General features: G+C 59.6%; 1 protein-coding gene across 1 annotated transcript; it reads right to left on the minus strand.

Moving 5' to 3' along the window:
* Window positions 1-2,296: 2,296 nt before the first annotated feature.
* On the minus strand, window positions 2,297-18,462 carry AIF1L (allograft inflammatory factor 1 like; the record flags this gene model as incomplete). Its single annotated transcript, XM_084237453.1, has 6 exons — window positions 2,297-2,588; window positions 3,514-3,676; window positions 6,326-6,367; window positions 8,043-8,109; window positions 18,095-18,156; window positions 18,432-18,462. The coding sequence occupies 6 exons, from the start codon at window positions 18,460-18,462 to the stop codon at window positions 2,501-2,503; spliced, it is 453 nt and encodes a 150-aa protein (XP_084093579.1). The 3' UTR covers window positions 2,297-2,500.
* Between the last annotated feature and the right edge of the window lie 3,645 nt (window positions 18,463-22,107).

Here is a 22,107-nt window from a genome sequence, read left to right on the forward strand (position 1 = left end):
ATGAGGTCTTAGCTGAGAGAATGCTCCAGCCAATAGCTGAAACCTGAAAAACTTGCAGAATCCTCCCCTATCCCCACCTTTCCAAGGACCACTCTTGAGACCGCCCCCTTCCTCCAGGGGTTGAGTTCCAAGAAATGGTAAAGGAACTGGTGGGGCTTCCCAGGACACCCCCATCCAATGAGAGAACTCCTTCCTGCCCTTTCCAGAAGCTGAGGACATACCCGCCTGCTCTCCTCCTTTGAGGCTGCTTCCTGCTGTCCAATAAACTGAACCCCTTTGAAATCACGTTGGCTCTGATGTCCCTGAGTGAGAGACAGGGCACTCTGGCTGTGGCAGGCTGTCAAGGAAGGCTGACCTTGCTCAGAGGTCTCTGTCCCAGAGAGGCGATGCAGTGGGAAGGGGTGGGGACAGGCAGTAGCTCATCTAAAGATCTTGGGGAAACAAAAGGCAAGGGTGGTGGTGAGATTTTATATTTACAGGACGGAATGTTTTGCTGGAGTTTAAACTTCAACTAGGCCTGTGCATTTGAAGTAGCTCCTTAGGCTGAAAATCAGCCAGTCATGGCCAAATTAACTTGCTCCTGAACTGGAGACCAGCAGGTTAACCCAACCTGGCCATTTCCCCACCTCCTACATGCTTCACTCCCTCAAATGCTGTCCGGCACCTGTGATTGTGGGGCACTGAGGAGCCTTGGGGAGTCCCCCGCTGGCTCTAGCCTCTAACAGCTCTGAAACCTATCACTTAAAGTTTGTGACTTACTCAACCCTGGGCTCAGCTAAGCCCCCCCAGGATGACAGGATGACAGTGTCATCACTCCGTATCCCCCTTCTCTCATGATCATCTCACTTGTCTGGATCTGATTCCATCCTAGACTCTGAATTCCTAAAGACTGTCCATTTCACCACTGTGTTCTCGGCTCCTGGCCCACAGCGGGCGTGTTATAAATATATTAAATGGGTGGATGCATCAAAGTTCTGATCTGGCACAGGAAGGGCTCCAGCACACAGATGGGGCCAAGGCTGGCTCCCTGCTCAGCCTCGATTGGATCCAGTGGGTCGTCCTCCTGTGTGAGTTCTGAGAAGTGACTTGGTCAAGAAGACGTGGGGAAGGTAGAACTACAGAGGGAGGCGTGGGTCCTGCAGACTTGCAGGGCAAGACTTGGCCCCCGGCCCGTCCCCTTGTATTGACCTAGGAGATGATCCCTTCTGACCACATCCCTTGGCTGTTGAAGGAGGCAGCCTAGTAAGACAGGAGCAGGCAGGGCATTAGGATTCCTGGGCTCTGGTCCAGACTCTCCCATCTGCAGATCAACCCTGACCTTGGGGAAGACACTTAATCCCAGGAGACCACCTGTGAAATGAGAGGACTGGTCCAGCTAGCCTCCAGGAGGTCAGGGCTCTAAAACCCCATGAGTCCATAAAAGGACCAAGATGACCCCAATCCAGTCTCCAAGCTCAAGGTTCTGGGTGATTTGGAAATGCAGAGGTGAGTAAGGAAGAGAGACACAACATGATCAGGACAAAGTGGGGTGAGGAGAAGACTTAAAGCTTATAATAGGTGGTCAATAAATATCTGTTGGGTGACTGAGTGAATGCATGAATGAATGGTGTATAAGGTGGGGAGCAAGTGGGGGAGAATGGTCATTTCCAGCAGACAGGGGTTGTCATTCTAGTCCCTTTTCTCAGCTCCTGGCTCAGCAGTGGTGCTCTTGGCCATGAGCATCTTATTCCTCTTGCTCCTGTCCTGTTACCCTCAGCTTCCTCCTTGGCTGAGCAGACCCCAACCCCAAGGTCCCTGGCTTCCTGTCTAGTTCTGTAGCCTTTTGCTGCCCCAGCAAGGAATAGGGGGGCTGTACCCATCATCTGCACCCTGTCTGAGCTGCCTAGGAAGGTATGGCTGGGGAGGGGGGGAGGCTAGAGGATTCCTTCTGGAACCTTCTTGAAAGGCTGAAATGGCCAAGCCCCCATCCTTCCCTCCTATCATCTCACCAAGGATGAGAAGCATGGCCTGTGGGGATCAGCTGGAGGCAGTGTAGCGTCCCATGGCCACATCCTGGGCCACCCCAGAGCACTGGAATTAGAGCTGCCCAAGGACACCCCAGTGGGGCTCTGCAGCCCTGTTCCTCTTACTCCAGGGTCAAATGAAAGTGGCTCAAGGTCTCCACCAGGGCCAGGCTGCTCAGCCTGGACTTAACCCAGAGTCCTCCTTGAAAACGCACAGTGTAAGCTCCAAGCTGGAAACACAGCTTCCAGTCTTCCTGCCCGCCCTATGCCCTCCAGTGTTCTGCTTTGGTGTCAGCCCTTCTGCGCAGACAGGGAGAAGAGGGGAGAAGAAAGGAAGGGGCCCCAGGGACCTTGAAGGCAGATAATTTGTGCTTTGCAAAGAGATCATTAATTCTGCCCAGTGAAAACACAAATACAACGACCAAATGAAACAAGACAAATCACGGTGGGAGAGTGGGGGGGAGGCAGGGAGGGCAGGGCAGCTGGGGCAGGTCTGCTCAGGGCAGGCTGGCAATGTCTCTCTCAGGAGGGGGCCCAACCGGCTTGGGGCTGCTCTCCTTGGCTTTTCCTTCAAACATCATGACTCTGGTTTGGATACGGAGGAAAAAAAATATATAACAGAATTAGGACCCCTTCTGCCACACAGGGAAACCTATCCCAGCCCTCACACCTGCGGGGTCGCTGCAGAATGCCCACAGGGTCATTCTCCAGAAGAGTCTTCTCAGAAACCCATGATGACAGAGGACAAAGCTGAGGCACACTGGCTGTGTGACCCCTCAGGGCCCCCCAGCAGGCCGAGACTCCAGATGTGACTCCTAGGCCATGGGTCTACCCTCAGCAAGCAGCCTAGGCCACAGCTCTGCTTAAAATCCCTTCTCATCTTCAAAAACCTCCCCATCCACTGCTGTTAAGTCTGAGGGTAGAGGACAGGGTCTCAGCGTGAAGCCTCTAGAGGGCCTGGATGGAAATTCCAGGCCTACTATTTCCCAGCTGGAGGATTCCAGCAAGACCTTGAAGCCACCGATGCTTGACATGCCATCTGCAGCAGGTTGCCCACATGCTCACAGCCCGCTGGGCTCTGCCCGCTCCGCTGGCTTTAAATCCCATCCAAAGGGAGACAGTCTAGGACCTCCCCAGTGGTGCAGCGGGTTGAGCGCAGCGCTGTGAAGCTGTCTGCAGCCTCTGCAGAGCGGGTACGATTCCTGGCCGGCCAGGGAGCAACTCACATGGTGCAGCAGACCTCTCCTGTCTCGCCTGCTGCTCCCCTCAGCAGTGTATTTCGGTCCTTCTGCCTGTTCTGCTTCCCGCTCTGTCTCTGGTGAATCCTCTCACCCTCCCACACCTCTGGCCTGTACCCCAGCTCTTTTATGTATAAATATATAAATTTTTGGAGGAAAAAAAAAAAGAACCTGGCCCAGTGAGTCACACATGTTTCCTACTGGCTGGGGAGGGCCGAGGTGTCCAAACCAGGGGTCTCCGCACGGTGGCCCCATGAGGGCGAGCTACTCACAGCTTGAGCACAGCCGAGCGCTTCCCCAGCATCATGTTCACAAAGTCCCGGTAGGAGATGGTGTCGCTGACACCGCCTGTCACCTCGGAGATCATCTTCTTCATCTCCAGGTGGGTCTTGGGGACTCCGAGCTTCTCCATCATCCTCTTTAGCGACATCAGGTCTGCCAGAGGAAAAGCAAGCCCATGTGGTGGAGACAGGATGCTGGGTGAGAGCGCCGCCACCAGGCTTCCCCGAAACCCAGGCCCAGAAGCAGCCCCTCCTTGGGACTGCAGTTAACAGGCTTCCGCTGCCAGAGAGGTGGAGCCCATCAGCCCATCCTGCTCTCTTTGGAGGCCGTGGACTAGGTTAGGGACGTGGGCCGCTAGTGATGGGACAGATGTGTGTTGGAATCCAGCTCTGCTATTCCTGGCTGTAGGGCCTGGGGCAAACTACTCAACCTCTCTGAACCCTGCTCCCACCAGTGGTGACAAGGGTTGACGGGGTCCTTTGCTGTTGTTTTTTTTTTTTTTTTAAGATTTATTTATTTATGCATACAAGAACTAGGGTACAGGCCAGAGCTGCGGGGAGTGAGAGGACTCACCAGAGACAGAGTGGGGAACAGAACAGGCAGATCCATTGAAATCCACTGCTGAGGGGAGCAGTGGGGAGATGGGAGAGGTCTGCCACACCATGTGGGTAGCTCCCTGACCGGGGATGGAACTCAGGCCGCAGTAGCTAGCAATAGCTTCATAGTGCTGAGACTTAACCCCTTGCACCACCAGGGAGGCCCTGATGGGGTCCTTTGGAGGAAGAGGCCCAAGGCAGGTGCTTAGGAACAGCCGCTGCTCTGGACTCTCGCTAAGATCTTTGCTGCTCCCCGAGGTCTGGGGGCTGCTCCCTGACTGCTCCTGCTCCCCCAGAAGTCACTGCCACCAAGGCAGGGGCACAGAGTCAGCCTGAGATAGGCATCGAGTCCCTCTCCGGGCACGGCTGCGGCTTTTCCTCGCCTACCTCTCCCTCCTGCCATCCCAGGGCGCCACCTCACCAGGAGGGGGATGGCACCAAAAATATCCTGGGCAGCAGGAGTACCGACAAAAGAACAGAGGTCAAGAAAAACAAGGGAAGCACCCGAAAAATCATTTCAACCCCACGAGGTGCTGCCTCTGACCTCAGGCTCCAGAGACCTGAGGCAGTTTCTTTCAGATTATTCAGCGGACAATGGGTCAGCAAGGGGTAGCAAGAAGGGTAGCCAGGGGAGCTGCACCAGCTCACCGGAGAGGCAGGGCTGGTGCCAGACCCCTTGGTGCCAGGAAGTCCAGAGCATTTCAAAGAAAGCAGGACAGCGCTCTGCAGGAAGAAGTGAAAGGTCTTCCTCTCGCTGCTGGCCAGACGCGAAATTGGCAAGACCTTTCTGGAAGGCAATTTGGCAAGTCGCCTCAGAAGCCTTTGACCCAGACTGTCTGATTCCTGAGATTTACTCTAAAGAAATAGCGATGTGGACAAAGGCACTCTTCACGGGATCATCAATAATGTCACACCTGGAAGCTGTCTAGATGGCGGTGCGAAGGGGCTGGAGGGGGAAGTCACGGTCCATTCCCAAGTGGGCACGGAGCTGCCACCGGTTACATTCAAAAGAGAAGTTAATCATCTCAAAATACTCCCAGTGTTAAGTTACATATTCACAAAAGGAGGTTCTAAAATGCTATAAAGGGCCTCCCTGGTGGCACAAGGGGTTAAGACGCAGCACTAGGAAGCTGTCTGCAGCCACTGCAGCATGAGTTTGATCCCCAGCCAGGGAGCTGACCAACAGGGCGCAGCAGACCTCTCCCGTCTCCCTGCTGCTCCCCTCAGCAGTGGATTTCAGTGGATCTGCCTGTTCTGCTCCCCAGTGTGTCTCTGGTGAATCCTCTCAACACCACCCCCACTTCTGGTCTGTGCCCCAGTTCTTGTATGCATAACTAAATAAATCTTTAAAAACAAACAAACAAATAAAATGCTATAAAACAGCGTTCATGATCTGAACAGAGTAGAGGCGCCAACGATACATCAAGTTCGAACAGTTATTTCTGGAAGGTGCGCTGTGAGATTCTTGTCTTTGTGCTTTGCTAAATGCTTTATGATGAAATGCATTAATTTGATAATGCAAAAATAATTTCAAAAGAGGAAAGCAATGGTCAAAATATTCAAAAGAAATTAGGACAAGGGGATGGAGGAGGAGCAGAAAAGCTGGGGATGACCGTAGCCACTCAGGGTGAGCAGAGGAGGGGGAAGCTGGACAACAGGCCTGCCACCCCGACCGAGTGCCCCTGGAAGTCGGTTCACCTTTCTGGGCCTCAGTTTCCTAATTTTTAAAATGGAGACAATTAAAGTCACCTTGACCACGTCCTGGCGTTCCTGGGGAAGGGCAAGCTGTGGTCTTGAACATACATGCCTGGACAACAGGACGGCGAGGGACGGTGGGAGGGCGGCCTCTGCACACGAAGGCACCTTGACACTGCAGGACAGCCCGCAGGGAAGGGCCGGTTGGGGACAGAGGCGGCACCCAGCCCGGGCCATGGTGTTGACTGTCTACCTTGGTGCAGCCTGAGCATCTCAGCACGGCCCCCTGACCCAAGTCCGGGGCGGGCAGGGAGGTGGCGAGGTGGGAAGAAGTGGGAGAGTTTGGGGGTGGTGGGTCCCGGGCAGCGGCAGAAGAGCCAGGGCTGCTCAGCTGGCTGGGTTTATGGGGAGAGTCGTGCACCTGTTCACACTGTGAGAGCACCTCCCCTGCCCCCACGCCGTGGGACTCGCACCCCCTCCACCCTGCCCAGCCACCCCAGGCCTCACTCACCAATTTCGCCTTCATTGTTCAGGTCAAACTCCATGTACTTCTCTGGGAATCCAAGCAAAAACTGGCATGAGCTTGGAAGCAGGGTAGCCCCAGAGGACAACTCATCAGGTCCTCGGGAGACCCCACCACCCTCCTCACCCCACAAGTCCTATCCATCTCCCCCTGTTTGTGCCCTGGCCCACAGTCACGGGGGAGGGGAACTTGGGGGCTAGGCTGACCCTCCACACAGGATGGCAGCTGCCTTCTCCGGGGTCCGCACTGGTGCAGGCGGGCTGCAAAGTCACAGGTAACTGGAATCCATTCCCAGCCCTGGAGCTCGGGATTTGTGGGCTGGGGGCAGGAATAGCTGTGCTTGCAGTGTCCCAGGTGTTTGCATAGGCAGCCGGGTGTGGGAAGTGCTGGTTTAAGGAATCCATGTGGTTCTGAAACTTTGGGGGGCCGTTCTCCCAGGAGAAAGGCCTGTGTTCCTGCCTTTGATCACGGACCCTCCCCTAAACCTCAACTAGGGACAGCTGCCAGGGTGTCCCGAGACCCTCCAGTGGGGAGGGAGGGGACATCAAGGGTGAGCTGGGCATCTGGACAAAGGCACAGGCCCTAGGTCTGTTCTGTCCACTGCCGCCACTTGGCAGCCCGAGCCCAGGAAGGGAAGGCATCCCTCAGCTTTGCTCCCCTCTGGGCGGCTGGGTGGGGTGATAGGCCAGGGATGGCAGTATCTTTGTTCTAGTTCCTTTCTTTCCTTTTCCTGTTTAATGTCAAAAGCACCGCTGTGTAGTGGTTGAGAGCAGCGGCTTTGGAGGGAGGCCAGTGCAGGGTCAAGCCCCACGTCTGTCACAGGTGAGCTGTGACCTCAGGCAAATCAGTCTACCTCGCTGGCCTGAGTTTCTTCAACAATAAGGAAAGTTCTTCCTCCTGGCTGCATCGGGATGGTTGGGGAGCCCCAGGTTTTCATGTGCTTCCCTCCAGGTCACGGCTCCACAAAGCCTTAACCCTCACTCCTGCGCAAGGACAGTGTAGCCGATGGCAGTAGAGAGGCACTTGGCAGATTCTGTCTCGGAGCCCGTAGGATGCCCACCTTGTCAGGGCTGTGGGGTAGGGGGATGTGGGCTCGGGGCCTCCCGGTGGTCCTCCAGCACGCCCAGGGTTTGCACCCTGTACGGTCTCGGCAGGAAAGGTGGGCCCGCCCTGCTGCTGGGCGCCCGGCTCCTCTCCCTGCAGCCGCTGGCTGGGAACCAAGTGCCAGGCCCAGAACAGAGGGACCTTTATGCGCCCCCTCCCAGCTCGGATGCGGGCCCTGTTTCCTTTTCATCCCGTGCAGCGGGATTCAATGGGCAGAAACTCTGCCCCCTGCCCTGCTGTGGGGACACAAACGTCCATTCTCCACAGGGGCTCCTGAGACGCTGCTCGCGGAGGGGGAGCGGCCGGCCCCACAAAGAGCTGATTGTGTGCTGGGCCATGGAGTGAGGGCCTGGGCCAGGCGGCCAGGAGCCAACCTGGGCCTGGCAGGGGGAGGGGAGAGGGGCAGGCCAGGGCCTGCAGGCTGGGTGTGGGGGGAGATGGCCAGAGGCAGGTGGAGGGCCTGTGCCCCAGGTCGGGCACTCTGTCTTGCAGCCTGCCGGGAACAGTTCAGGAGGACGCAAGTCTTCAGATGCAGCCTGGCCACGGTGGGGTGGGGGAGTGCGGAACACTCCGTCTCGGGGGCCAGCTTGTGAGGCCTTACCTTTGAAGGCCACAAGTTTTTCCGGCAGGTTCTCTTCATCGCTGTATTTCTGGTCACAGAGGAACTCCTACAGAGGCGAGAGGACAGCACTGAGCCAGGGGCCAGCAGGCAGAACTTGCCCGGTGCCTCCTGTCCATCTGGGCGGCTGGCTGGGCCTGTCCTGACAGGGCGGGAACTCAGCGTGGGGCTGGCCCTCAGGCAGACCTGCCGGGCCCTGAGGGAGGGAGGAGGAGGCTCTGCTCGGAAGCCTGGACACCCGCACAATCCCCATTACCAGTGCAGGGCTCAGCGGGCCTCCCCGCAGGGCACCCCGGCTCTGGGCCCCATGAAGCCATGCGCCCCAAGACAGGCCTGCGGCCCATGTTAATGTCTTAGGCGCGTGACTTGAGAGGGTGAATTCCTCTCTGGATCTCTCAGGTTTATCTGCCAAGGAGGGGTAATTATCATAACTCCCTCGTCCAGGCTCCAAAGAGCGTGAGTTTGACTGCTGGCGTCTAGCCAGCGCCCCGAACAGCGGCTGACTCTGCTCCCGCCAGAAACTATTGGGACATGCGGACATGATCCTCTCCCCCGAGTCCTCACCTGTAACACAGGGTGCCCCTCCCCCTCAATGCTTGAAGGGATTCCAGGCCTTTCAGAACCAGACTGGGGCGGGGGTGGGGATGGGGGCGGGCGGCACAACCAACAGCCTCCAGCTGAGAGCAACCCTCACGGCACCCACCTTACAGATGGGGAAACTGAGGCTCGCCCCACCCATGCTTCCACCGTCTCCTTTACAGCCGCAGCCTTAACCTGACACTGCCTTAAAGACAGGCAGGCGGCGGCCATTCGTTTGGCTTTAAAGCAAAAAGCTACCCTTCGTAAGCACGGCGCCAGGGCCTGCTTGTCCTGCCGCGACCTGGAGTGACCACGGACCCCGTTTTCAGGTGGGCAAGGGGTGTCCACCTAGCCCAGACCCCAAACACCCCAAACACCCCCCCTTCTCTGCACCTTGCTTCTCATCACAGAGCTGAGTGCACGGGCACAGCTCACTCACACTCTCTCTCTCTCACTCCCTCTCAGTCACTCATTCACGCACCCACGCGCGCTCTCTCTCTCTCTCTCTCACTCGCTCACTCAACCATGTCTGAAGAACCACACTCCTGGGCATCAAGGAACAGGTGAGACTGAGAGGAAGATAACATTCTTATCTTAAAATGACAGGAAGTCCATGTTTATAAAAGAACATTAGTTGCTCTCCAGGTCTATCGCCCAATGCCTAGATTCCCGCCGCCTGTCCTGCTGCAGGATGCCCAGGACTGTGCCCACACACAGCCTGGCCCAGGCTCACTCCCTTCCCTGTCTGTCACAAGCCTCAAACACTTCAAGTAGAATAGAGTGACCGGAAGCGGAATGGCTATAAAGCCCCGGGGTTGGGGCGTGGGTCCAATCCGCTCAGCTACGTGAGGGCACGCGGTGCCACCTGCCAGGCCCCGGATGGGAGGACCCGTGAGCTCGTCCTCAGCTCTCAGCAGCGGTGGGTGTTGGCTGTGCGGCGGGATAGTGTCCCTCCCAGGATACAAGTTCCGGCGAGTTACTCGGTGCCCGTGACCAAGGAGACACCGACCTGCTGGCGCCCTTGCCAGGTTGGGGGCTTTGATTGCCCCTTGCTTTTGGCAGGCACTGGGTCAGCCCACACATCCTCACAGCTACTGCGATCCCGTGGACCAGAGCCGTTGAATAGAACATGGACTGTCCCCAGGCCGGAAGCTCAGGGTGGGTTTGGAGCCGGCGCTATGGCCGTGTCCCGCTGCTGCTGCGTGGAGGGCACCCCGGAGCCCCGGGCCCAACCGGCTCGGCCACCGCCAACTTGGGGACCTCATTACCAAGCGTTCAGCATGGCCCTCCCCCACTTAGCCGGGGCAGGACGGTGCTCCTGCAGCCTGGAAGGCGGCCCTCTGTCTGGTGGGCTCTGCCCAGGAGCCCCCACGCTTGGCCCCCCACTCACAGTGCTCTCCCACGGTCGTCCCACCCACTCTGACCAAAATAGGACAACTACCTCTTGTCTGTGACCCTGGGCAGACCAGGCACCTCCCAGGGCCACAGACCCCCTCTGTCCAGGGGAGGGACTTCCAGACTTTGGGCTAATACAGAAACAGATCCAAAATATTATCAATGGGGTGTGTGTGTGTGTGTGTGTGTGTGTGTGTGTGTGTGTGTGTGTGTGTGAAGAGAGGGCTGCCAAGTTTTTATTTTGCCAAATAAAGACTAAACAATGGCCACTGACAGTGTCTGGGAGTTCAGAAAAGGCCATATGGTAGAGTAGGCAGCTTGTAGGCTTGATGTTTTAGTGGGATCCACTCAGCACCCTGCACAGCGCCCCCCCACGTCCCTTCACATGGCCGCGAACTGGACAGCACTCATGGGGAGACACAGACGCACAGGTGAGTTTATGGGAGAGAGAGCTGGGGTTGGCCAGAATCCTGCCCCAGCCCAGAGTCTGTCTGTACTGTGTGGCCCCAAGAACCCAGGGGTGGGACACAGGGGCAGGACACAGTCCCTGGTCTTGGAGACAAATCACACACTAGGGCGAACCAGACCCACCAGGCTGTGACAGCACGAGGACGAGAACGCAGCGGGCGATCTGGGGAGGCTCCAAGCTCCCAGCCGCGGCCCGACCCGACCCACCAGGTTCTCCGCAGGCACAGCAGCCCTAGATTTTGTCTCCCCACTGTTTTGTGCTCCACACCTCCCCACAGAATGACCTCAGCACCCTGGCCTCCTTCCCATGTCTCCCCCACGCGCGGTTTGCTCCTGCCTAGGGACCTTTGCTCCAGCCGAGCCCCCTGCCTGGGGGCCACGTCTTCCTCACTTCCTTCAAGCCTTTGCTCAAACGTCGCCTTCTTGGGGAGGCCAGATTGCTCTACCCTGCCCGCCACAGCCCCCAGTTCCACTTCCAAGCTGCCTTTAACGTCTTTTTAACCCGTAGGATCAATCACCTCCTAACACAACTGACAATTCACAGTGGGATTGCTACCCAGGCGTCGTCCACTGTCTGCCTCCCCCGGCTAGGATGCAAGCTCCGTGGACCAGAAGCTCAACAAATTTGCAGAATGAATGAGTGAACTGGGACTCGGAGAGGGTACGCCACTTGCTCAAAGCAGCACAGCGAGCGACTGAGCTGGGGTCTGACTCCACAGCAGCGGCCCTGCACAGAGATGGGGAGTGGAGTGATGGAGGCTGGAAGGATGCTGGGCCGGGTGGAGGCAGGCCCTTGGTTCTAGGAGGACCTGCTTACTGACTCATCCCCTCTCAGGTGCCAAGTCCCTAGCAGTGCCCAGCACATAGTAGGTGCTCAAGAAGCACCTGCTGAATGACCCAGAAGCCAGTCATCAGCCAAAATGCCTTTCTCCACTCTAACCACTGGACTATGTGGTTGAGCACGGATGTGTGACAGAGCCCTGAGGGCACCCGGAGGTCAGAATTCCATTCCTCCTTAGAGCCAAAAATGACAAATGCTTGAGCCTCTGAGCAACCGGGGGTGGGGAAGCAGCTGACCAGTTCCTGTTTGAGTAGGCAGCCTCGCGGACCCAGGCTTAGGGCAGCTGTGTGGACCAGGCCTTTGGCAGGAAGCCTGGGCGGCAGGCGGCGGGCACTGGGCACAGCAGCTCTGCTGGTGAGCTTTGGATTCCTGGTTGCAGCTCAGGTACAGCCCCTGGCATCCTGTCTTGGGCACCCTTCCCTCTCTCCTTGTCCAGCCTCAAGGCACAGACGTGTGGGGGCTCCAGACTCCAGGACCCCTGGCTGCCCTGACTCCAGGTCTCCTGGCAGAGGATGTGGGGGTGGGAGCTCCTTGAAAGGTTTAGAAGAAAAGCAAAAGAAGAAACAAAAAGAGCCAGGCTGGGGCTGGAAAGCCTGGGTTTGAATCTGCGTAGTAGCCGTGTGATAACCACTTCGTTTGTGCCTCGGCTGCCCTGTCTGCAGGAAGGCTAAACACATTTCATAGCCCGGGCCTGAGGATTACGGTACGGAAGCAAATACTTGGAAAGCGTTTGACACAGCGCTCGCGCACATAACCTCAGCTGTGTGCTGTCATCTTCTGGCCTTTTCATCCATCAATCAACTGTCACAAACACACACACCCCCACCCCACCCCCACCTCTCCCCAGCAGCTCATCCATCGGCCAGAGCTTCACTTGACTACTACAAAAATTAGGGACCCGGTTGTGACTTCCCGTTTCGACAGGATCGTTACCCTCATCGGACAGATGGGACAACTGAGGCCCAAAGGTCACAAAATTTGAACGCGTCCAGGTTTCCCTCCCCTTACCACCCCCAGCTCTCTGCTCCAAGTGAGGACAAAGTGGTTTCTGGGCAAAGAAAGTCAGTCCTGGGAGCAAGCTCGCCCCTGGGCAGGAGCCACCGTACTCCCCCCTAGGAGGATGGGGTGTCTGTGTGGGTGGTAGTTCACCCTCCCGCCTCTTTCCCACTCCAACCCACTGACCCCAAAGACTAGTTTTTGTGGCTGCAGAAACTGCTAATGAGCCTCCATGGGGGGAGGGATGAAGCGGGTCCTGGGGCTCCCAGGGGCAGATTGGAGGCCTCAGTGGCCCAGACCCTGGCAAAGAGGCAGGAAATGCAAGTCTGCAGGAGACTGGGGTGGGGACAGGACACCCTGAGTGGAGCACCCCCACTCCGAGGTAGTGCCAAGGGCCAGCACACCCATGGCCAGGCCCAGGAAGACTGTGAAAACATCCAGAATCCAGCCAGACTCCTCACGGCTTCCAGTTTGGCCTCTGTGGTCACCAGCTGGGGAACCTGAGACTCCAGGAGGGAAAGATCTTGCCTAAATCCACAGTGGTCAGAGTCCCCAGAGCGGTGGGAGGACGGTTGAACGGCTGTCACACCCAGCCCCCGATCCTTCTAACCCTGTGACTCTGGACAACTGGCTTGACCCCTCTGGTCCTCCGTTTCTTCATCAGTAAAATGGGATCATAATGACCGAAACTGCGCACTGGGTGAGTGTGAGGATTAAAGAAGCTAAGTGCGGAGAAGCCACACCAACACAGCTCTCTGTCCCACGCTGTGCCACCAAGTCCTCCTGGGGAACCTTGCTGGGGGTGCAAACTTGTCCTTGGCCGCTGGGCCAACTGGTGGTAAAGGGACACCCACCCATACACATGGGACAAAGTGCTCCCATCTCAGCCCCGGGGGACAGCCAGGGGACAGCGCCCACAGCCACACCTGCTCTCAATGCTGCCCCCCTTGGTCAGCTACAACCTCTGGTGCACGTCAGGACCCCCACCCCGGACCACCATGCACTGACCAAGGGCGCCTGTTCGGCTGGGACTATTTCCAAAAGCATCAGAGGTGGGTGATCCAGCCCCTGGATCCCTGCCACCTGCCTGCTGGCACCAGGCTGATACCTCCAGCACGTGCTTCCGGGTGCTTGCTCCTGGCCCTCAGGCCCTTTATGTGTGAGCGGCAGCAGAATTTGGGGGCGGGTAGATATCACCATCTAGGAGGCCATCCAAGGGGCTGACGGCTGAAGCCCTGGGCAAAAACCCCAAGGACTGGGTGGAACATGCCTAGCTGCGAGGCCTCTGATGCAGTCCGTGGGCTCTTCAAGGGCTAGGACCAGGTCACAAATGGCCAGCCTGGTGCCTGGCACATAGCAGGGGCCATAATGTGCACTCACAACGACAGTGGGCTCGCATTCCCTACTGCCGCGCTGGGGCCAATCCGGACACCACAGCCTCGCCAACAGATGGGGCAGCTGGAGAAAAGCAGACCACACGAATGAAGCCAGCCCTACAGAAATTCCATCTCCAGCTTCCTGTGACACGGCCACACCAAGGTCACAATGGGCTGGGCCTGCAGGGACACTGAATCCTCCGAGGCTCACGTGGCCACTTATCACTATCTCCCTTATAATATATTAAGGAAGAGCAAGAGAGACGGGTGTCCAGCGATGCCAGCTGGGCACAGTCACTGGGGCAGGGACAGAGTGGCACTGCCAGGTAAAGGAACAGAGCACACCTGTGTAGAGCCTGGGTTAGGTCTCAGAGGTCTGCATGAGGGGGTGGGGGACCATATCGCCCCTGCGCAGAGGGATGCCCAGCTTGCCATGCCCAGCACGTGGGGTCTGAACTAGTCACCAGGCACCTTAATGCTACAGAGAATGCTCAGTGCCTTTCATTTGACCCTGGAGGGATGGGAGGGCAGGACCACAGCCAGAGATCCTTATCCACATAAGCCAGGGAGGCCTGTGTCACAGCGCAGCCACGGCCACCTGGTGGACAGGGGCCAGGGCAGTCATGGGCAGCATCAGGAGTCAGCTCTGCCACTTCCTGGTGGGGTGACCTTGGGCAGATGACTTCACCTGGCTGAGCCTCCATTTCCTTATCTCTAAAATGGGAGGCTTAGTAATCCCTGTCCCGAGGGTGTTTACAGATTTTTGACGCAGCAGCTCTGTCTCCGCCAGTGCTCCTGGGCTCCTCCCAGGAGAGGATGTGCAGGCCAAGGCCATGGCTTAAGCACCACACTATGAAGCAGTTAGCAAGCTCTGCAGTTTGATCCCCGGCCGGCCAGGGAGCAACCCACATGGCGAGCAGACCTCTCCTGTCTTACCCGCTGCTCCCCTCAGCAGTGTATGTCAGTCCGTCTGCCTGTTCTGTTCCCCACTCTGTCTCTGGTGAATCCTCTCACCCCCCCAAATCTCTGGCCTGTACCACAGCTCTTGTATGCATAAATAAATCTTTAAAAAAAAAAACAAGATCCTGCCCTCTGGGCTCAAGCTGCAGCCCTTGCCTCATATAGACTCCTCCTGCTCACATGCATGGGTCAGGGGCTTTAAGAGGCACCCACCAGCCAAACTTCTCTCTGTCCCCGTGGGAAACTGATGAATTTGTCCTGTTGCCATATAAAGCCAGGCCTGGCTGGTCTGGGGTCACCAGCCGTGCCATCGGGGGAATGTCAGCTATGCGGGGGAGTAGGAGGTGTGTGCTGCTCCAGTGGTGCATGCACACACACACACACACACACACGCTCACTTCCTCACGGCCTGGCAGGGCAGGGCAGGGTGGGCACTGGCGAAGAGTCCAGCCAGCCTGGAGAGTCAGGACAGGTGGAGCTCAGGTAGTGCAGCAAAACACAGGCTGCTGCTCCACCCCGCTGGGCCTCACTCTTTGGGAGATGGGAATCAAAGCGCCCTCCCCACGGAGTTAGGGCGAGCAGCCCATGGTCGCCGACCTGAGCCTGCCTGGCAAGTGGTAAGAAAAGGAGAGAACAAGCTAAAGTGAAACCCTCAAAACCACATTTTTGTACAGCTCCACTGAGACCTCCAGGTCGGCCCAAGCCTATTTTTACTCCTGAATCCTTCATGATAACAATACCTAAGCCTGCGCCTCCCAGCTGCCCTCTGCAAGCTGGCCCGGGGAGGAGAAAGGTCTGAAGGGGGCTGGAATGTTGGTTTGGAGAAACCCCCAGAACTGCTACTTGGGCTAGGCGCTGCCCCTGCCCCCATGTCTGTGCCCTAACTGTGGGCACCCCAGTTGGTCATGTGACCCCACAATATCGAGTCATGGAACCCCGTCCTTTAAGGCTTTCCGCCTCCACAGGGCCGCTCAGCCCTTGCTCAGTGCAGCCCCCCAAAAGTCCTGCTCCAGAGCCACACCCCAAAGGCAGGCAGTCTGTGAGCATGTTCTCTCCAGAACCCACCCACCCCGGGGGACCAGCCTCCTCCCCAATGGCCGGCTTTGGCCCTGCTCAAGGGGGAAACAGACCCGAACCCGCCAACAGAGCTACTCCCCAGTCTGCAAAGAGCTTCCCTTCCATCGGCTTCTCTCTACCGGCAGCTGTACTGTCAGTAAGTACACCACTTCCCTTCCATCTGCCTCTCTCGACTGCCGGCTGCTGAGCAGAGCAAGGATCTCCCCAATTCCAGGCCAGGGAAGACCAAGGCTCTGCCAGATGACAGGGTCTGAGCCGAGCGGAGCAGCGACATGGACCAGGGGTACCTCAGGCCTTGTCCCAAGCTGCTGTCAGACCCAAACAAACCAATGAGAACAATCAAGACAGCAGCCGGCTCTGGGTGCTTTGCATAGATTGTGTCACCCAAAAAAATCACAACAACCCAAGGTCAGAGCCAGACTCGTAACTAAACTTGACCGGCTGTGGTGGGAAGCAGGTAAGTTTCTGGCTTGATCCTGAAGCCTCCTTATTCCAGGGTCCCAGGGCACCACAGCAGCCCGGGCTCACACGGGGCCTCAGAATAGGACCCAGGCCTGAAGCTCCGCCACTGCCTGTGCGTGGCCTCAGCCGGGTGCTTGCCCTAATGGGCACCAGGGTGGGTCCTAGCTGGTCAGGAGGCCTCTTCTTGTGTCCCCTCCCCAGCCCCGCCACTGCCCAATCAGCCCTGAGAGCCACAGTTGCTCCTCTTTCTGCGCCAAGCCAGTGCACCTCCCAAAACAATCCTGCAGCCTCTCTCCCCCACCTGCTCCCCCAAGGGCGGGGTTGGCAGGGAGAGTCCCACACACTCTTAGCTCCTCTGTCCAACTCCAGCCAACCCGCCCTGCGACTGGCTGTCTCTGGCTCGGGGGTCCTGAGGCTGTGAGTGGATGCAGGCAGCTTGGAGCCCGCCCTGCGGAGTGGCCCAGGGAGAAGGATGAGATCAGGGCCCCAGGCTTCTGTCCAGAGGGCAAGAACAGCCAAGACCGAGGGTGGGCTGGCTGCAGAGGGAGCTGGGAGGGAGCCGGCAGCCTAGACCCCCGAGAGCCCCAGCAGAAAGTCCAGACTGTTCAAGATGGCAGCAGAGGCCGGGTGAGAATGATGGTGAAGGGGGCAGGGGGCTGATACCCTGAGGGACCCCACACCCTCCCTGGGATTCCCCAGCCAGCAGAACGAAATCAGACTGGGTCTAGGCAGTTGCAGAAAACCAAGGCACCCCAACTGAGCCCCAGCCCCTGACCCACATCCACACAGCCTTTGCTGGGACCCTGCAGACCCCCAGCTTGGCGCGCGCTCTGAGCAGGGCTCATACCCGGGTGCCCACTGCCCATAAGGCAGCAGAGAGAACGCCCCTGTGTCTGTGGGCATGCCTTTGCGGCTGTCAGGAAGGAACCTGGGAGCCTTCCTCATGAGGTAATTCCAGCACCATCCACGGGGTCTCCCCTGGTGCCAGGCGGCGGGCCAAGCACACACGGCGCCTCCCTCATTGAGCCCTCAAGACGACCTTGACGCGTGAGGAGAGGCTCTTGCTCTAGCCCGCAGGGCGGATACAGGATGGAGCCCGGATCCGAGCCCGGGTCTTGCAGAGCCCTAAAGCCGCTGGCTGTGCTGCCTTTGAGCGCTGGCCAACCCAGGCAGGCCCTGACACTGTCCCTTATCTTCCAGAATCGACAAGGTCATTAAGCAAAGGCTTATGGAGCCCCATTGTGTGCCTGGCAAGAGTTGGAAGGATTTCTTGAAAGAAATCCACCAGGGCCAGCACCAAAGCATCAAGTCTCCACGCGAAACTTTCCTAAAAGTTAGAGTGAAAGGGGCTGAGGGTAAGGGTGGGGGCTGGGGGTGGGGGCGGTCAGCACTTGGACAGTGAAGAGAGCACTGATGTGGGAGCCCGGCCCCAAGCCCCCGGCCTTGGCTCTAACAGGTCCGTGGGGCTTGGTGTGCTCCCAACGGCCAGCCACCCCGCTTGTCGGGCCTCCCTCTGCGTAAAATCGGGGATTGCTGGTCAGGGGGTCCCTCAGGCTCCAAATTCCTGTGCCAGGTCCCAAGCCGGCCTCGGGGCTCGGGGCACGCTGGGACCGGGCGCGTCAGAGCTCCCCGGGGGCCCAGCCTCCCTCGCCTCCGAGGACAGCGTGCAACCCGAGACTCCGGATCAGAGGGGCCGCGGGGAGCAGGGGGACCTACCTGGAGTGGAAGCACCGGGGCAGGGGAAGAGGAGGGAAATTAGGGGGAGCCCGAGGAAAGCGAGGAAGCTGAGGCACAGCCTCGCAGACGAAGGTGGGAGTTTGGGGGCGCAGACGCGAGCCCCGGGCCGGGAAGGCTGCGGGGCGGGGGCGGCGCGCGCTTACCCTGTTGATCTCCGCCAGCCTCCGGTCCTGCCGGGCCTTGAGCAAGCCGAAGGCCTTCCCCCCTGCGGGAGACAAAGAGGTGGCCCCGGAAGCCGGGGTCTCAACGGGCCTCATGCCCCCGGCCCGCGCCCGCTTCCCGCGCGCCCGGGAACCCGCCTCCACGGCGCGCGCAGGTGGCGGGCGGGGCGGGGGGCGCGGGGGCGGTGGGGGGCGCGGGGGCGCGGGGGGCGCGGGGGGGCGCGGGGCAGGGCGCGGGCCGGGGCTGGGGCCGGGGCCGGGGCGCGGGGCTGGGGCGCGGGCATCCCCCGCGGGACAGCGCGCGGACGGCGGCGCCTACCTTGGAACCTGTTGCTGAGCGCGACCGCCATGGCGAGCCCCGGGATCCTGCGGGCTCGGGACTTCGGGGCGCGGCGGGACACGCGGGCGGGACGGGCGCCGGGGCCGAGCTCGGGCGGCGTGTGGCGGCGGGACGGCGGCGGGAGGAGCGCGGGCGCGGGACACACCCCCCGCCCTGCGCCCGCCCCGCGCCCGCCCCGCGCCCGCCCCGCCGCCCGCCGCCCGCCGCGGGCATCAAAGCGGCTATTATGCGGGACGCGGCCCCGCGGCGCTTCTGCTGGGGCCCGCCGCGAGCCCCCCGCTCCCCGCTCCCCCGGAACCTCGGCGCGTCCCCTTCCCGGCTCGGAGGTGCGGGCTCCCCAAAAGTGAAAGGAACGCGGTTCTCGTGCCCCTCGGGGCGGCCCGAAGATCAAAGCGGTGCTGGGGCGGGAGAGAGCGCCCGGGGCCAGGACGGGCGCCCCGGCAGCCGGCAGTTCTAGAAAAGAGGGGGGCGGCCCCAACCTTTATTACAGTCTTCAGAGAAAAACAGAAAAACTTGTGGTGGTTGTTTTTTCTCTTGGGGGTTGGCGGGGGCTGGATGATAAAGTCCACTGGGACATGGTGATGCCCTAAGGCAGTTAGGGGATTGCTGGTGTGTTGACAAGCCCTGGTCCTTGGCCGCCAGAGGCCAGGCGCTGTGCCAGGCCAGCGCAGGTTGCAGTTGCTGTGTCATCTAATTGTCACTCTATCCAGGGGGACCTGGCATTCCCAGGTCAGGAAGCTGAAGCCTCAAATTCAAGTCCACCAGGGTGTGAGCCAACCTCTAACTTTGGAAGGATGGGGTGCATGAACCCTGGACTTGTGCCCATGAAGCCTTGGGTCCAAATCAGGGCGAAATCAGGGCGTGTCTGGGGACGCAAGGTGGCACTCCTAGTACTCGTGCTGGGGCCACAGGCACAGGTGGGGGCTGTCACTACTAATACCCACGCCTGGCATACACTCAGCGTGGGTCTGGGCCTGGGGGCTGGGCCCCACACACTTGCATTCAGCTTGACCCTTAGGTTTGGGATCCTGGGACCCACAGGGGCACAGGTTACCACAGGAGGAGGGAAATGACCGGGTAGTCCCAAGGGAGGGACTGGACGGAAGGGGCCAGCCCAAGGTGGGCTAACTCTGGGACGATTTTGCAGAGGCAAACTCCCCCTCCCCAGCAGAGCCGAGTGTCTGCTTCTAGGTGATTCTCCTGGGCCCATCTGCCCTAGGGTCTGGATCTGGTCAAGCCGTGTGACCTCATCCTGATGATAACAGCTGGAGAGGAGACGGGGTTAGGAGTTTTGACTCTAGGTTGGTGGGAAATGCTCTACCTGGAGGCCAGGGACAGGAGCTGACTCGCAGGGGCCCTCAGGATGCACGTCCCAATCCGGGCCCCGAGGACCCGCTGGCCTGGCTAGTTAGGCTGGCTGGCCCGGCAGCTGTTCTGCAAGGTAGAGGCCACTGCTGCTCACTGCTCAGTGGCTGGGCTGCATTGTTAGACAGATGTTCAACAGCTGCCACATTCCACCCTGCGCAGCCCCACCTCTGGGACCAGAGCATGCTCTGCTCACCCCAGGCGTGATCAGACTGCTGAGTCATCACATGGCAGGCCTGAGGGAGGCGGCTGTGGAATGGAGAAGAGGCCTGTTCTCCACCCCTCTGGGCTGCTGACCTCCTCCAAGTCACTCCCCGGGTCCTCGAGGTCCCTGGGTCTTCAGGCTCTCCAGGGGAGTGCACCCCCTGCTCTGAAGGGCCCCAGCAGGCATGGAGGGTCACAGCCCACCTCTTGCTATATGGCCCTGGACACAGGGACCCGATATTCTGAACAGGAGGGTGTGTGTGGGGAACCTGGCCCCAGCTGGGCGGGTCTCTTCAGGAAGCTGGAATCAGGACAGATTACAGTTTGTGCCAAGCATTTGACCTCTTGATCTGTAAACTCCGGGGGTGGCAGGGGCTAGGGCGAGAGGCATCCTTGTCCATCAAATGCAGGAGAAGCGAAGACGCTCCATAGAGAAGACCGAAGCCACATGGAGATGGCAGAGGTGGCAGCTAATGGAGACGGGGGAGGAGCCCAGTCCTGCGGCCTTAGGCTCAGCCCCAGGCTTGGCAGCGCTTCCCACCCCCATTCCAGCAGACCCTCCCAGTGAACTCCCCTTTTCTGCTTAAACCAGTCCTGCAGATGGGGCAGAGCACTCCACTGTCCCACCCTGGGGACCTGGGTCTCCCCTTTGCCCCGTGCTGGCCAGGCCCTACCCAGCAACCCCTGCGCCATGGCCCACCATCTTGCCTGGAATGTCCCCTTCGTGTCCTCACCCAGCCCGTAGCCCTCCTGGGGTCCCTCCACGGCCTGTGTGCTGCTGGGCACTTGATTTTGAGTTCCGCTTTCTGCATCAGTGTCTCCAAGCTGAACCTGAGGTCAGCTGGGGGCCTCTAGCCCCCAACCTTTCCTGATGAAGTGCCCTGGGGGAGGGGAGAGCAGGTGCCTGTGGGAGCCCAGCAAAGCCCTGGCCCCCAGGGAGATACCGACAAAGGGGGTTCAGCTCCTGTGGGCTCCTCCACCCGCGCAGTGGTGCGGGAGTGTGCACATCTCAGGGATGCCATGTGGGCACCCACACACCAGGGTGCTGAGTCTGCACCTATAGCTGGGTCCCTGACTGCCAACCCTCACGGGAGGACCAGAGGCACATCACCCAGCTAGCCATGGGACCTTTATTTCCACGGTAAACAGAATTGGTCTGTGCGTAGCATGGGCAGCGCCACCCGCTCCTGGTCTCCCAGTGCCAAGGCCCCGCTGTCCGCAGGCAGAGGCCCAGAAAGGGGAGGAGCGCCAGGAGGAAATGCAGAGAATCCTGGGCAGAGGTCACAGGGGCCCCCAGACAGGACAGACAAGAAAGGCCTCCAGGCTGGGCCTCCCTCAGGGTCACAGGGCAGATCCGGGTTGGTCATTCAGTCAAAGGTCAACCAGGGGACCCAGGCACCCATCTGAGTCCCCGGCCCAGGGCCCTCAGGCCCTTGAAGCCTGGCTCTGTGGACAGTGCACAGCTGGAAGGCCCCGGACCAGGACAGGGGATGTTGCCAGGCCCAGGCCCTGAGACTGACGTGCTCCTTGAGGCCTGTGCCACCCTGGGGCGTGGGGCATGCCCTGGCCCAATGGGGCTGCCCGTGGTCCCACGAGTCCCAGGGCTCAGGTCCCGCTGCTGAGAACCCTCCTTGGGGTGCCCGGTTCTTCTGCGGCGCAGCGCGGGGCGGTGGCGCTGCCTTGGGACAAAAAGCAGCTGGGCACTGGGAGACTCTTACTGGACCCAGAACTCCACAGATGGCCCCTCCCAGCCCCCCAGGTGCCAAGCCGGCCCAGGCCCTGCTTCCAGGAGCAAGCACAGGAGTGTTACTGCCTGGGGCGTTTGAGCTGAGCCTCCAGCGGGTGGTGGGGGCACAGTGGAGGGGGGAGTAGATGAGTGGGCGCTGCCCCCAGGCTTGTGTGCATGTGACGGCACTGCATCTGCACGTCCTCGTGGGCGCAGGGGCAGTGGGGAGCGGGGAGGGCTGCGGGCAGGGGCTCGGAAGGCAGGTGGCTATTCACTCGGGGGGCACCGCAGCAGCAGGCTTTGGTGGGTGTATTTTCAGGGTGCCCTTGTGGGGTGGGCATATGGGGGGCTAAGTGGGGG

Source organism: Talpa europaea (genome assembly GCF_964194135.1).
Source record: "Talpa europaea genome assembly, chromosome: 7".
NCBI lineage: Eukaryota > Metazoa > Chordata > Mammalia > Eulipotyphla > Talpidae > Talpa > Talpa europaea.